Genomic DNA, 12,821 nt, shown 5'->3' with positions numbered 1-12,821 from the left:
TCAACGTAATTGACATCAAGAAAACATTAAATACACCACTGTCTTAAAACTGTATTTATCAACATCTACACAACTGTTATTGCCATAAAAACTGGTTGAGCTTCAAAAGCTGTATGGTTGCACAGCGCCCCCTATTAGAGTAAAGTGGAACAGCAGTTTCTTTAGGTATCCTTTTGTTGGTAACCCTTTCAGTCTTGTGTAAAACTTCTATATTGTACATTAAATGTACACCGTACTTAATTTGAATACATGACAAAGGCATTTATCTAAGACAAAATGATGAATTAAAGATGAAACATGTGCAATAAAATATTCCAATAATATCTAACAAACCTTTATTAAATCTTCAGGAAGAAAATTCCATCCAATACAATGGATGGCATTTGGTACCTACATTATACGTTACAAGACAGTTGTGGTATTGACAATTTTAGGATTTCTTCTTTTTTTTTTCCTTCAAGCTCTTGTAATGACTTATCATCAACAACAACCATTTCAATACAACATTGTGTTCTTCAATAGTAAGTTTGGCTTCACTTGTAGTTTGCTATTGTTCCCACGAAAGTTAAGTGGGGGAACAGGCTATACAGATACAGAAGCTGGTATGTTATGCTGATGGGTGATCAAACAGGATTCGTAGTCATTTTCAATAAATACAAATACAGATGCCAGTATGTTACACTGAAGGGCGGTTAGACCTACTTTACAGATCTAGAAGCCAGTTATTTTACAGATAACAAAGTGTTACGGCAAATGACTTTTTCATAACGGCTATATAGATACAGATACAGAAGCTGGTGTGTTACGTCAAGGAGCTTTTACACTGGCTATTCAGATACCGATACAGATGCTGAGGGGTGATTGTACCAGGTATACAGATACAGAAGCTGGTGATAATTATTTTTTTTGTTATGCTTTTTCAAGGGCATTTAATACTGCTCTATACAGATACAGATGCTAACTGTAATTGTGTATGAGGAGAAACAGCATAGGTATTCCATCCTGCTAACATAATGTACACAGTAGTTTTAGTAGTCTGCTGCGTTGTGTGCCAGGTAGTCCCTGCGCCCGATGTTGCTGGCCTGCTTGTTCTGCATGGCCTCCAGTTTGGGACAGTCGGTGATACGATGGCCCAAACCTCCACAGTACGCACAGCCTCTCTCTCCTAATGTGGAAAAAATCAGACAATAAAAATCAATGACTCCGGAAGTACTTCAATTTGTAATGGTTATCTATGTCATAAATGGAACATTTGATACAGGTGTTCTGGACCGGGTGATAAAAAGCCGTATTACACAGACTTTGAAGTTTTATCACACAGGCTTCCATCGAATAATTCAAACATACTCTGCACAGGTCAAAAATTTGAATACCTGATTTGATGTTGGAATTGCTGCTGTTACAATTTATGTTTGTGGATTTGGCATCGAAACATGTGTTTTCTCCAGTTGGTAAGACTTAAATAAAATACAGCACGGTGCATTCTGCATCACCCTCGGTCTTCCAACTAGCTGTCGGAATAGACACTTAATTTTCTCCTAAACACAGAAACAATACTCGCATTTATACATGTGTAGTAGATTTTTTTCCTTCCAAGAAGAACCCCAGACACGTACCTCTGAGTTCCAGGTACTTCTCACTCTCAGACTCCAGAGTCTCCAGGACAGGCGGGATCTTCTGTTTGGCCTCCAGCAGCAGGTGTTTCAGGTCCAGCAGGACAGACTCATCACATGCCTTGTTGATGAAGGTGGTAGCGATGCCGGTCTTACCACAGCGGCCGGTACGACCAATCCTGGAGCACACAAATAAACATTTGTTTGTTACTGTTAGTAGTTACTACAGGTGTTTCAGGTCCAGCAGGACAGACTCATCACATGCCTTGTTGATGAAGGTAGTAGCGATGCCGGTCTTACCGCAGCGGCCAGTACGACCAATCCTGGAGCACACAAATAAACATTTGTTTGTTACTGTTAGTAGTTACTACAGCTGTTTCAGGTCCAGCAGAACGGACTCATCACACGCCTTGTTGATGAACGTTGTAGCGATGCCAGTCTTACCGCAGCAGCCAGTACGACCAATCCTGGAGTAAACAAATAAACATTTGTTTGTTACTGTTAGTAGTTATTACAGGTGTTTCAGGTCCAGCAGGACGGACTCGTCACACGCCTTGTTGATGAAGGTGGTAGCGATGCCGGTCTTACTGCAGCGGCCGGTACGACCAATCCTGGAGCACACAAATAAACATTTGTTTGTTACTGTTAGTAGTTACTCCAGCAGGACGGACTCGTCACACGCCTTGTTGATGAAGGTTGTAGCGATGCCGGTCTTACCACAGCGGCCGGTACGACCAATCCTGGACCAAACAAATAAACATTTGTTTGTTAGCAGGACGGACTCATCACACGCCTTGTTGATGAAGGTGGTAGCAATGTGGCTTTCCTAAATGTCCTGTGTCAAAATCTTGACACACAGATGTAAAGGACACATGCACAGTAAGGTTCCCAAGGTCCTTTTCACAGCCACATACATGTATATTGAGTAAACACCTCATATACTACAGTGTAGTCGGTAATACAGTCATTGTTACACCCAGTGTGCTGCAGTCTTACACAGCGTCTCTAGGTGGCTCTTCTGTGCATGCCTACCTGTGGACATAGTTCTGAATGTCCCCTGACATGTCTAATAAATTTGTTGTCTGGAGTTGCAGCACTGAGTACATGTACTGCAGCACTGAGTACATGTAGCCCAATACCAATGTGCTGCAATTTTACAAATTTCCTCTAGGTGGCTCTCCTGTACTGTGCATGCCTACCTGTGCACATAGTTCTCGATGTCCTCTGGCATGTCAAAGTTGATGACATGTTGGATATCGGGGAAGTCCAGCCCCTTGGACGCCACATCAGTCGCCACTAGAACGTCCTTCTTTCCCTCTCGGAAAGCCTCGATAGCGCGGGTTCTTTCTTCTTGGTCTGCAAAAGAGGAGATACATTATGTTATAGATTCTCTAGAATGACTCAAGCTCAAGGACTGTTATGTACCTCCCTGCCACTAATAATTTCATATCACTGTGCAATATAGTACAATACACTATACAAGATATTCTTAACATACTGAAGCTTTCATTATAGAAAAAATCTATCTGGACATTCCCCCTGAAATTTCTTGATGGTAAAAGTATACTTGGCTTCAGTCACTATAACTTAAGCTTGTTTTCTGTGTAATTTCTGTCAGTGAAATATTGTTACAATTCATACACAACTGGACATGGATATTCCAGTAGCTCAACTGGTCGCAGCCTCATAGTTAAACTCCTGGTTCAAACTATTTTGTAACCATGAGACCCAGGTTCAAATCTAGAGACCCTGCATCTCAGTTGGGTCTGCACTCAACTTTTGGAAGAGACGTAAAATGGGTGTTGTGTGTTTGAAGAGGTGCCTCGAGCACATTAAAGGGGAAAGAACTAGCAACCCCTCCCTGTAAAAATATACCCTGCTACAGAAACAGTAAGGCAGGGTTCTCCCCAGAATTTTTTAGTATAGTGGAGGGGCTAGCAAAAATAACCCGAACCAACGCGCTGCGCTTTCATGAAAATGAGTTCATTTTGCATAACAGAGGGTGTCAAATACTACAAGTATAATGTATTATAGTGATTCCTTTGTTGTGAAGTGGCAAAACGACTATTGTTTTGATCGTCGTCCATTCACAAGTTTTCGCAGGCAATGCAGACTGGAAAAGTGATGCAACTTGGGCACAAAAATCTGTGAATTTTCAAAACTAACCAAGAAAATAGGGAAGAAACACACTAAATTTCAATAGTAGTATAGTGGAGCTGGGTTAGGAGTATAGTGGAGGGCCTCCATTATTCCATCCTCTGGGGAGAACCCTGTCCTTACAAACTTGCTGGCCAGTGTGCCACTAAATATCAAGACAATCGGGGCATGAACAAATGACAAGACATTTCGTCTAGGTGATTTTCTTCACCCCCGAAAGCAAAGTTACCTTTTCCCCCGTGGATGGCCACAGCCTCCACTCCCTTCAGTAGCAGGTACTCATGGATGTCATCTACATCTGCTTTCTTCTCAGCAAAGATTAAAACCTGAAACAAAACATCAAAGATCGCATACCTCAGTGAAACACAGTTTTTTGTTTTTGAAAAAAATTCATATTTTATTCACCATTTTTTCAGATCCAGGTCTAATGCATTTGTCTCACTATCTCCCATAGGGCAACAGAAAATTGAAGACAGGACATAATTTCTTGGACCTTTGACCGAACTTCCTAATTCAAGTTTTACAATCTGGGAAACCTAGTAATGACATGGGGATGTCCCTGTAGCTCAACTGTTAGCAGCCTCACAGTTGAGTTCCTGGTTTCAATGAGTTGGTAACTAGAAAATCCCAGTTGAATCATGGGACGGACATTTCAGTTGGGACTGCATCCCTCTTTAGGAAGGGACATAAAAATGATGGTCCCATGGTTTGAGTAGGTACCTCGAGCATACTAACGGGGCTAGCAACCTCTACCTGTAAAAATATATCCTGCCACTGAAACAGCAAGGAAACTTGCTACCTATGTCCCACTAGACACTACAATGTTCTGAACAAGCAAATAAACAAGACCTAGTCATACAACACACACTTACCGGAGGTGAAGTCTTCTGTAGACACTCCAGTAGGTACACGATCTTGGCCTCCTGTTTGACGTACTCCACCTCCTGTATCACGTCCAGACTGGCCGCGCCCGCACGCCCCACGTTCACGGTCACCGGCTTGACCAGGGCCGTCCGCGCGAAGTTCTGGATCTTCTTGGGCATGGTGGCACTGAACAGCAGGGTTTGTCTCTGTCCCTGGAGCACAGAAAACAAACAAATATCAAATTAAGATCTAAATTTTAAGCTTTGTTTCAGCACAAAAATTCAAATCTCATATATTCATGAAATATCCTGTCCTATTTTTGCAAAATTTCTAGTTTTATTTGTCATAGTGAATTTTTCCCACTGGCTCCCATAATGCAAAAGGGAATGGAGATAGGACATGAGATAACCTTTTCTGGGACCTTTGACCTAACTTCCTGTCAGTGTTTGCCAACATGCTTTGCGCATGGAAAACACTCATTATGAAGTCCAATTCGACCTCCACTACCTGTCAGTCTGCATTGACACCATTTTCCTTCACTTCCCTTCTGTAACAACTGGTGCAATGGCCGAGTGGGTAGAGTGTTTGCCCTGCATTTGATAGGTCGTGAGTTTGATCCCCGGCCGAGTCATACCAAAGACTTTAAAAATGGTACAAGCTGCTTTCTCTACTTAGCACTCAGCATTCGGGAAAGAGTATGGAAGTTGAACACACACCACTACCAGTGGACTAGCCCCCTGCTGTAGTGATTGCACAAAGTTGTGTGGCCCAGGGCTACTGAAACGGAGATGGGCACCGCCCTTTGCGCCATCTGGTGCGGGAAGGACTTTTCAAAAACTTTTCTGGACATGTACAAGCAAACACACAGACCAAAAACAATACCTCCCCTTACAGAGGTAACAACATCTGTGCATGACCTCTAGCCGTGCCTGACCTTGAAGTAAGAGAAGATGGTCCTGATGTCCTCCTCGAAGCCCATGTCAATCATCCTGTCAGCCTCGTCCAGAACCAGGTAGCGACAGGTGTCCAGGTTGAAGGCCTTCTTATTCAGCATGTCCATCAGTCTACCTGGGGTGGCCACCATCATGTGGACACCTCTAGTGGACACAGCATATATGATTATATCATTAGTTTATCACAATCATGAGCTTCTTTTTGGATATAACACAGGCCTTCATAGAATATCCTGAGAGTGCTGCTGTCAAAAACTTGAATACCAAGCTCGACAATGGAATTGTTGTTGTTATAATTTTTTGTTTGAAAATGTTCTGGTACACGCTTATCAATATGCGTATTTTCATATGTTGGCATGACATAAATAAAATACAACACGGTGTATTCCGTATCACTCTCAGTCCTAGCCCATCCGTGGGTCGGATCACCCTCCAGTTTTCGCCTGGAACCTCGTGTGATACGGAATACATTAATTTGTGTTGTATTCCATAAACATATTTGTATGTCATACCTGGCCGTTTGAATGGTTTGTTCCAGATCTGATGACAAATTGGGTTATCACATTGTCTTCAACTTGTATCACACTGGATTCCATGGTCTAAGAATATTTTAAGTGCGCTGCTGTTGAAAATTCCAATATCAGACCCGACAGTGGAAAGAATTGCAGTTCTCGGGCGGGTATGATATAAATAGAATACAATGTTGTTCACGGACATGTATGACAAGAAAACTGACCTTTTTGACTGTTCAAATTGATCCTTAGCTGACTCTCCACCAATACACAACATGGTTCTCATGGCAGGCATTCCTATAGGATACAAGAAATGATATTCATCACAACGAGATATCATATTCTAGACATATATTTGTATTTGAGCACTCAACCAAGACAACATCTACTGACTGTGTATAGATTGACAATTTCATTAGATACAGACAATTTGGAAAAGGAAGAAGCAAATGGACCTAAAGCAACATGCTTTCCTTCCGTTAAGGTAAACAAATGTTTAATGTCCTCACCATCTGCTTCCAGGTACTTGCCCACATGTGTGATGAACTGGTGGGTTTGTCTGGCCAACTCTCTCTGGAATATACATCATACATCAGTGTACAAAATACTTTTCTGAGACAGGTTGCACAGTGTGCAACCTGGGGCAAAAACTAGGTTGCACAACTGCATTTCAAGTTGCACCACCTACAATTAACTAACTTCTGACAAAAAGGTACAACACATACATGTTTGGCTGATATGAAACGGAGCTGCCACGGTCCATTAACTTCTTACAAGTAAATTGACAACAACATGGAGTTCTGAGGATCAAAATCTAAGTTGCACCCTGTGCAACCCAAGTTTAGAAGTAAGTTACACCAAGCAAAAAGTGGTTGCAATGTGCAAGTGTGCAAGTGGATATTTTGCACGCTGATACATGTTGGTAAATTTGGTTCAGTAATGATGTACATGAAACAGCTTCTTGATCAGTTGCAAGACACTGAACAAAAAAGTTTTGCAGTTGATTTGAGTTTGCTGTAAAGACGCCACTGCAAAAAACATGGCCATAAAAGTTAAAACCATCATGAACATAAACACATTCAGACAGTAGACTTCAGAGTTAGAGATCAATGCTACCAAATGGCTAGAAAATGAACACAGACTTACCGAAGGACATATGATGAGACTGTAGGGTCCCTCGTTCTTGGTGAAGGGCAGACGTTTCTCCTGCTCCAGACTGAACATGATCATGGGCAGACAGAACACCAGAGTCTTCCCTGAACCGGTGAAGGCTATACCTATCATGTCTCTACCTGACAGACTGTGGGGAGGGGGGCAGAAACACTGGGTGTTAGTCACAGAACACCAGAGTCTTCCCTGAACCAGTGAAGGCTATACCTATCATGTCTCTACCTGACAGACTGTGGGGAGGGGGGCAGAAACACTGGGTGTTAGTCACAGAACACCAGAGTCTTCCCTGAACCGGTGAAGGCTATACCTATCATGTCTCTACCTGACAGACTGTGGGGAGGGGGGCAGAAACACTGGGTGTTAGTCACAGAACACCAGAGTCTTCCCTGAACCGGTGAAGGCTATACCTATCATGTCTCTACCTGACAGACTGTGGGAGGGGGGCAGAAACACTGGGTGTTTAGTCACAGAACACCAGAGTCTTCCCTGAACCAGTGAAGGCTATACCTATCATGTCTCTACCTGACAGACTGTGGGGAGGGGGGCAGAAACACTGGGTGTTAGTCACAGAACACCAGAGTCTTCCCTGAACCGGTGAAGGCTATACCTATCATGTCTCTACCTGACAGACTGTGGGGAGGGGGGCAGAAACTGGGTGTCACAATGGACTGAGACAGATACATTGTATGCAACTGATATTATAGTGACACTCTTGTGCCCTGATTGTATGGAGGATTTCTTATTACTAGTATCCTACATATATTGTTTAGTTAGTAAAGTTTTCAGATTTATTCTGTATCCACTTTTTGACGATGCCTCAGGGGAGTCGTCAAATGGTATATATATTGCATTCAGTCTGCAAAAATTCTAGGAATTGCACAGGTATTTTTCCAAGAATGCTAGTACTCCACAGTATGCTGGGTATGCAAGTCCCCCCCCCCCTAAATCTGTTCCAGATGTATCTCTGGTATGCAATGGTGGAATGTAGGTCACACTGGCTCCCTGGAGGAATTTGTCCTTTCAAACTTGTGGTAAGACAGGGAAACTCTGCACAATGGATTTGTCTTGGTTGTTATGTTATGTTATGAAGGATACATTTTCTTTTCTAGAGCTTGTTCAAGCCATACGCCACAGGCAGACAGGAAATACTTCTGTAGTGCTCAGCTGTAGGTTTAGGTCACTGGCAGACCATTGTGCTGTACCAGGGATAGTACATTTCTGCTGGCTGTAGGTCTATGTTACAGGTGGGCTAGTATATTGCGCCAGGGATAGTGCGACAGGGAAGTTCCAGTCTATTTCTGATCTGAGCTGTTTATTGTTGTACCCTCAATCGTCGTCAGGGCAATAATACATTTTTGTTGCCAGTCTTGCTTTTGTAGCTTTGTCTGACCATACAATTACAAAAGTCATTGTCCTTTTTTCATGTCAACAAAGCTTGTATCATAGTTGATACACGCAACTTTTACATGCTGATGATACATAATGTACCCCTTTGAATTGCAAACAAATTGCATAATGCAGTGACATTCAAAGATATTCAACTATTTTGGTAAAGACAACATGCATTGGTATTTCGCGTACGACAGAAACAACAGTGAACAGACCATGCATAAACCGGATAGTGAGTAAGTGAATTCACCAATGCATATTCAACACTTTACCCAGCAAATGCAATGTTTTGCTCAGAGCTTTTAATCTAATAGTGTGTCAACGCAAAATGATGGACATTGTTAAACAGCAACAACAATTTTTAAAGGCAATTACTACTGAGCTTTCATACGGCACTTTCTAGGAACTACATTGTATGCAATACGTTTGTGAAGATTATACATCCAGGAATATAATGAATAGATGAAAGTTGAATCTCTTCTTCTGGATAAATCAAATTTAATTCAGACGTTTCAAACGACCTCCGTCGTTCTTCTTCAGTGAAATAAAAATAAAAGTTTACAACTCTGTGGAATAAGGAATACTTCTTACGTTCTAAATAAACAAAAAAGGTAACGGCTAAGGTGTTCTAAAGTAAACATGGTCGGTAACTACAGAGGTGTTCTAAACAGTGTTCTAAATAAACAAAAAGGTAACTGACAAAGGTTCTGTGATACATGTAAAGAGTTGTAAACTTTTATTTTTATTTCACTGAAGAAGAACGACGGAGGTCGTTTGAAACGTCTGAATTAAATTTGATTTATCCAGAAGTAGAGATTCAACTTTCATCTATTCATTGTATGCAATAGTTTGTGATACATAGCCTGGATACTCTATCTAATGAATTTTATCTATTAGTATTACATAATCTATGTAAACGACATGTACTGTTATTGCACATGTAACATACTTACATGGCAGGGAGACCCTGGATCTGAATAGGGGTGGGGTGGTGGATACCCCGCTTTTTCAGTGCATGGATGACCCCCCTGGGAAACTTCATCTCCTGGAGTAAAAGATACAGACAATATCAATGATCTTACAAATGTGCAGTAAACCTCCTTATGTCATACCTGTGACGCGAAAACGTTCGATAAGGGTGTTTCGGACCGGCTGATAACTTTCCGTACGGCCCGGGGTTATCACACGGGCTCCATTCGAATAAATCGAACTGTTTTGAGTGGGCCGAGTACGGCGCCATCGAAACTTCGAATACCTGATTCGGACGTTGGAACATTACTGTTGCAACGCTGTATTTTTCGAGGGCACCAAATTTGTTCAACTTCTGGCGCATTTCGCATCAAAACATGGGTTTTCTCAGGTGGGTATGTCGGCCGTCGGGCGATCCGACCCGCGGTCGGGCTGATACCTTGGGCGATACGGAATACACCGTGTTGTATTCTATATATATGGTAAGATAAACATACAGGGCATTGTGGAAGGAGGGCGACTCTGTGGGCGACAGCGGAAAGCTTGGCAGGGCAACATTGCACAATGGTCATCCCTCACTCTGCAAGAAGAAAGGCTGACCCTAGCAAGGGAACGACAGGCCTGGAGACAACTCTCCCTCTTCATGGCTACCTTGTCCCCCCAAACGACCTGGAGTTCAAGGGACTAGGTAGGCAGGTAAGTAGGTACATGTGTGTAGGTATGGCAAGTTGGTTTTGTGGTTATGGTCGTTGACTTACACAACAGTCCTGGGACTTTTCATAGAAAAGTTTTATGCCAACACTACAGTGTTTCTGGCGCTGGGTCAGACCCTTTTGGAATAACACACCTTAAATGTTTTGATGGGAGGTGGGATCTCATCCCCTTCTACCAGGATGTGTAGTTTCTTCCTGACTCTATCGTGGCGGCTCTCCGGCATCTGGAGGATGTGGCGTGGGGGGGTCCAACTGGGGGTAAGGGGAACAAACACATTAGCCATACAATCATTACCATAGTGGCTTCATTAGCGGTCATGGGTTTGATTCCTGTTGTTCCTGGCTAGACGTTGTGTCCTTGGGAAAGGCACACAACTTTCACTCAGGTGTAAAATCACTCCAATCAGGTGTAAAAATGGGTACCTGACTTTGGTTGGGGAGGTAAAAGGCAGTGGAAGGAGAGGGATGGGCTCTGCCTTTCAATACCCTGCCATAGACACAGTGGATAACAACTCACTACCACTACAGCCTCAAAAAGGCTATGAGGATTTAACCTTACCATTAACAAAATTACTTCAACATTACTTTGCAAAGACAGGAAACCAACATTCTACATTCTCATTACAGAAAACTCATTGGCATTTTTAAAAAGAAATATGATAGATTGATACTAGTTAAGTAGGTAGTCCTTACCTGGTCCTCATGGAGGCTTCATATGTAATGCCCTTGGCAATTTCCTTCACAGAAGCGAGGACTGAAAATGAGGTAAAAAGTATAATTGGCATAACTTAATACATGTAGAAAGGCAACAAAAGCATGGGCTGAATAGGAAATTACTACAAACATTATTGACAATGCTTAACAGATATGTATACGTAAAAGTTAATACCCACCCTGTGCCTGTGCAACACTCTCCAAGATCTTCTCTTCTTCTGCAAGCTGCTTGTCCACTGCTGTCTCTTTCTTGGCTAGAGAAATGGCAGAAAAACATACACATGTATACCTTAATCATAAACCTCTACATCTACCTCTCCTCTACCATACAAAGAGCTGACCAGTCCTTACCATATCCTTATCATCAGAAAATAGCGATGACTGGCAGGTATTGATAAACAAGCCAGCAAAGGCACTTCAACACTAACTGTACATGTTCATGTTAGTATATCAATGGTAAAAACAAAAAAAACAGTATGTCTTGCTCACAGATATCACTTTATCAGAGTTTCATTCTACCTTCAGCCTTCTTCTTGAGTTCGCTATGCTGGTCCAGGAGACTGACATTTGACTTGGGTCCTGCTGTGATTTCTTCTACTGTCTCATTCTCTTCTTCCTTCTCTTCCTCCTGCCCTTTAACTACAGTCCTGCTCTGTAGGTACTTCTGCACCTTCTCCAGCTGGATAGCACAATAGAAAGGGATGAGTGATAGGGAAAAGTCTGGCCCAAACTGCTGGAGGCCTCTAGTGTTACTGCTTGGCAGCAATTACTTCTTCTTGAGTTACTCACTTCAAGTTTGTAACAACACTGTTGGCTGCAGTTCCATATAAACCACTCCACTAGGCGCTCCATATAGCACTTCAAGAGTTATCTAGCGATCAAAATCTTGACTACAGCATGTCCAGAACACGAGATGTCAAAAGGGAATTTCTGCTGCAGTACCTTAGAAAGCTGCTAGGGGGCTCAATATCGAAGTTGGCCTTCGTTTTCCAAACCCCAACCCACCTACCAAATATCATCAGGATCCATCCAAGGCTTCTCAAGTTATGCTGTTTATACCCAGACACACAAACACCTCAAAAACATAAGCGAAGGTAAAACCTTAGCGAAGGTAAAAAGAAAATGAAATGTTACCTGTTGTTTTCTCCTCTCCTTAACCGGTACATACGGCACATAGTTGTCATCGTCGGACTCACTCTCACTGCTGCTCTTACGTCTCTGTCGCTGTGTAAAAATGAGTAATACGTAACTCAGCTCAGTAAAGGCATAAATTTTCTTTAGAACAATTTAAAACTTCAAGTTGACTCTGAGTCACAGAAAAATAAAGACCAATGAACAGGTTACTTCAAACTGGTAGAAATCAAACGTTACTAAGTGCTGTAGGAAGGGACTGAACTACCCCAGTAAATTATTCCAGTCCAGTTGGAGTTTTAGAGAGAAAAATTTTCAGTCTACCAAAACAAAACACAATCGCCCCCCTCCCCCACACCAAATTTTATAATAATATTTTCCAGAACTTACCTTTGAATACTTGTCGTCGTCTCTTTCTCTGTCTTTTCTCTTCCCCTCTGAGCTCATTTTGACTTCAGGTATTCCAAGACTATAAACTGGCGTAACCAACGTCCTTTATTGACACAGAAAACGTCAAAACGACGTAAAAACACACCAAAAATCGACGCTGGGTAAAATCTGACCCTTGACATCTATCCCACAATGCAACACGCCAATGGCACGGTCCAAAGTATCAACAAGTGGGTGTAAAAGCTA

General features: G+C 42.3%; 1 protein-coding gene across 1 annotated transcript; it reads right to left on the bottom strand.

The window, feature by feature from the left end:
* Positions 1-1,028: 1,028 nt before the first annotated feature.
* Positions 1,029-12,777, bottom strand: LOC118413731 (probable ATP-dependent RNA helicase DDX41). Its single transcript, XM_035817259.1, has 19 exons — positions 12,576-12,777; positions 12,189-12,278; positions 11,574-11,733; positions 11,234-11,308; positions 11,034-11,094; positions 10,475-10,592; positions 9,612-9,703; positions 7,246-7,399; positions 6,609-6,672; positions 6,324-6,396; positions 5,569-5,731; positions 4,643-4,846; positions 4,000-4,096; positions 2,813-2,969; positions 2,129-2,224; positions 1,985-2,080; positions 1,841-1,936; positions 1,617-1,792; positions 1,029-1,165 (listed from the first exon to the last, which is right to left on the bottom strand). The coding sequence occupies exons 1-19, from the start codon at positions 12,630-12,632 to the stop codon at positions 1,029-1,031; spliced, it is 2,166 nt and encodes a 721-aa protein (XP_035673152.1). The 5' UTR covers positions 12,633-12,777.
* Positions 12,778-12,821: the final 44 nt, after the last annotated feature.

Source organism: Branchiostoma floridae, chromosome 4 (assembly GCF_000003815.2).
Source record: "Branchiostoma floridae strain S238N-H82 chromosome 4, Bfl_VNyyK, whole genome shotgun sequence".
Taxonomy (NCBI): domain Eukaryota; kingdom Metazoa; phylum Chordata; class Leptocardii; order Amphioxiformes; family Branchiostomatidae; genus Branchiostoma; species Branchiostoma floridae.
The sequence above is the reverse complement of the archived record's forward strand: the minus strand, read 5'-3'. Positions and strand labels throughout refer to the sequence as shown.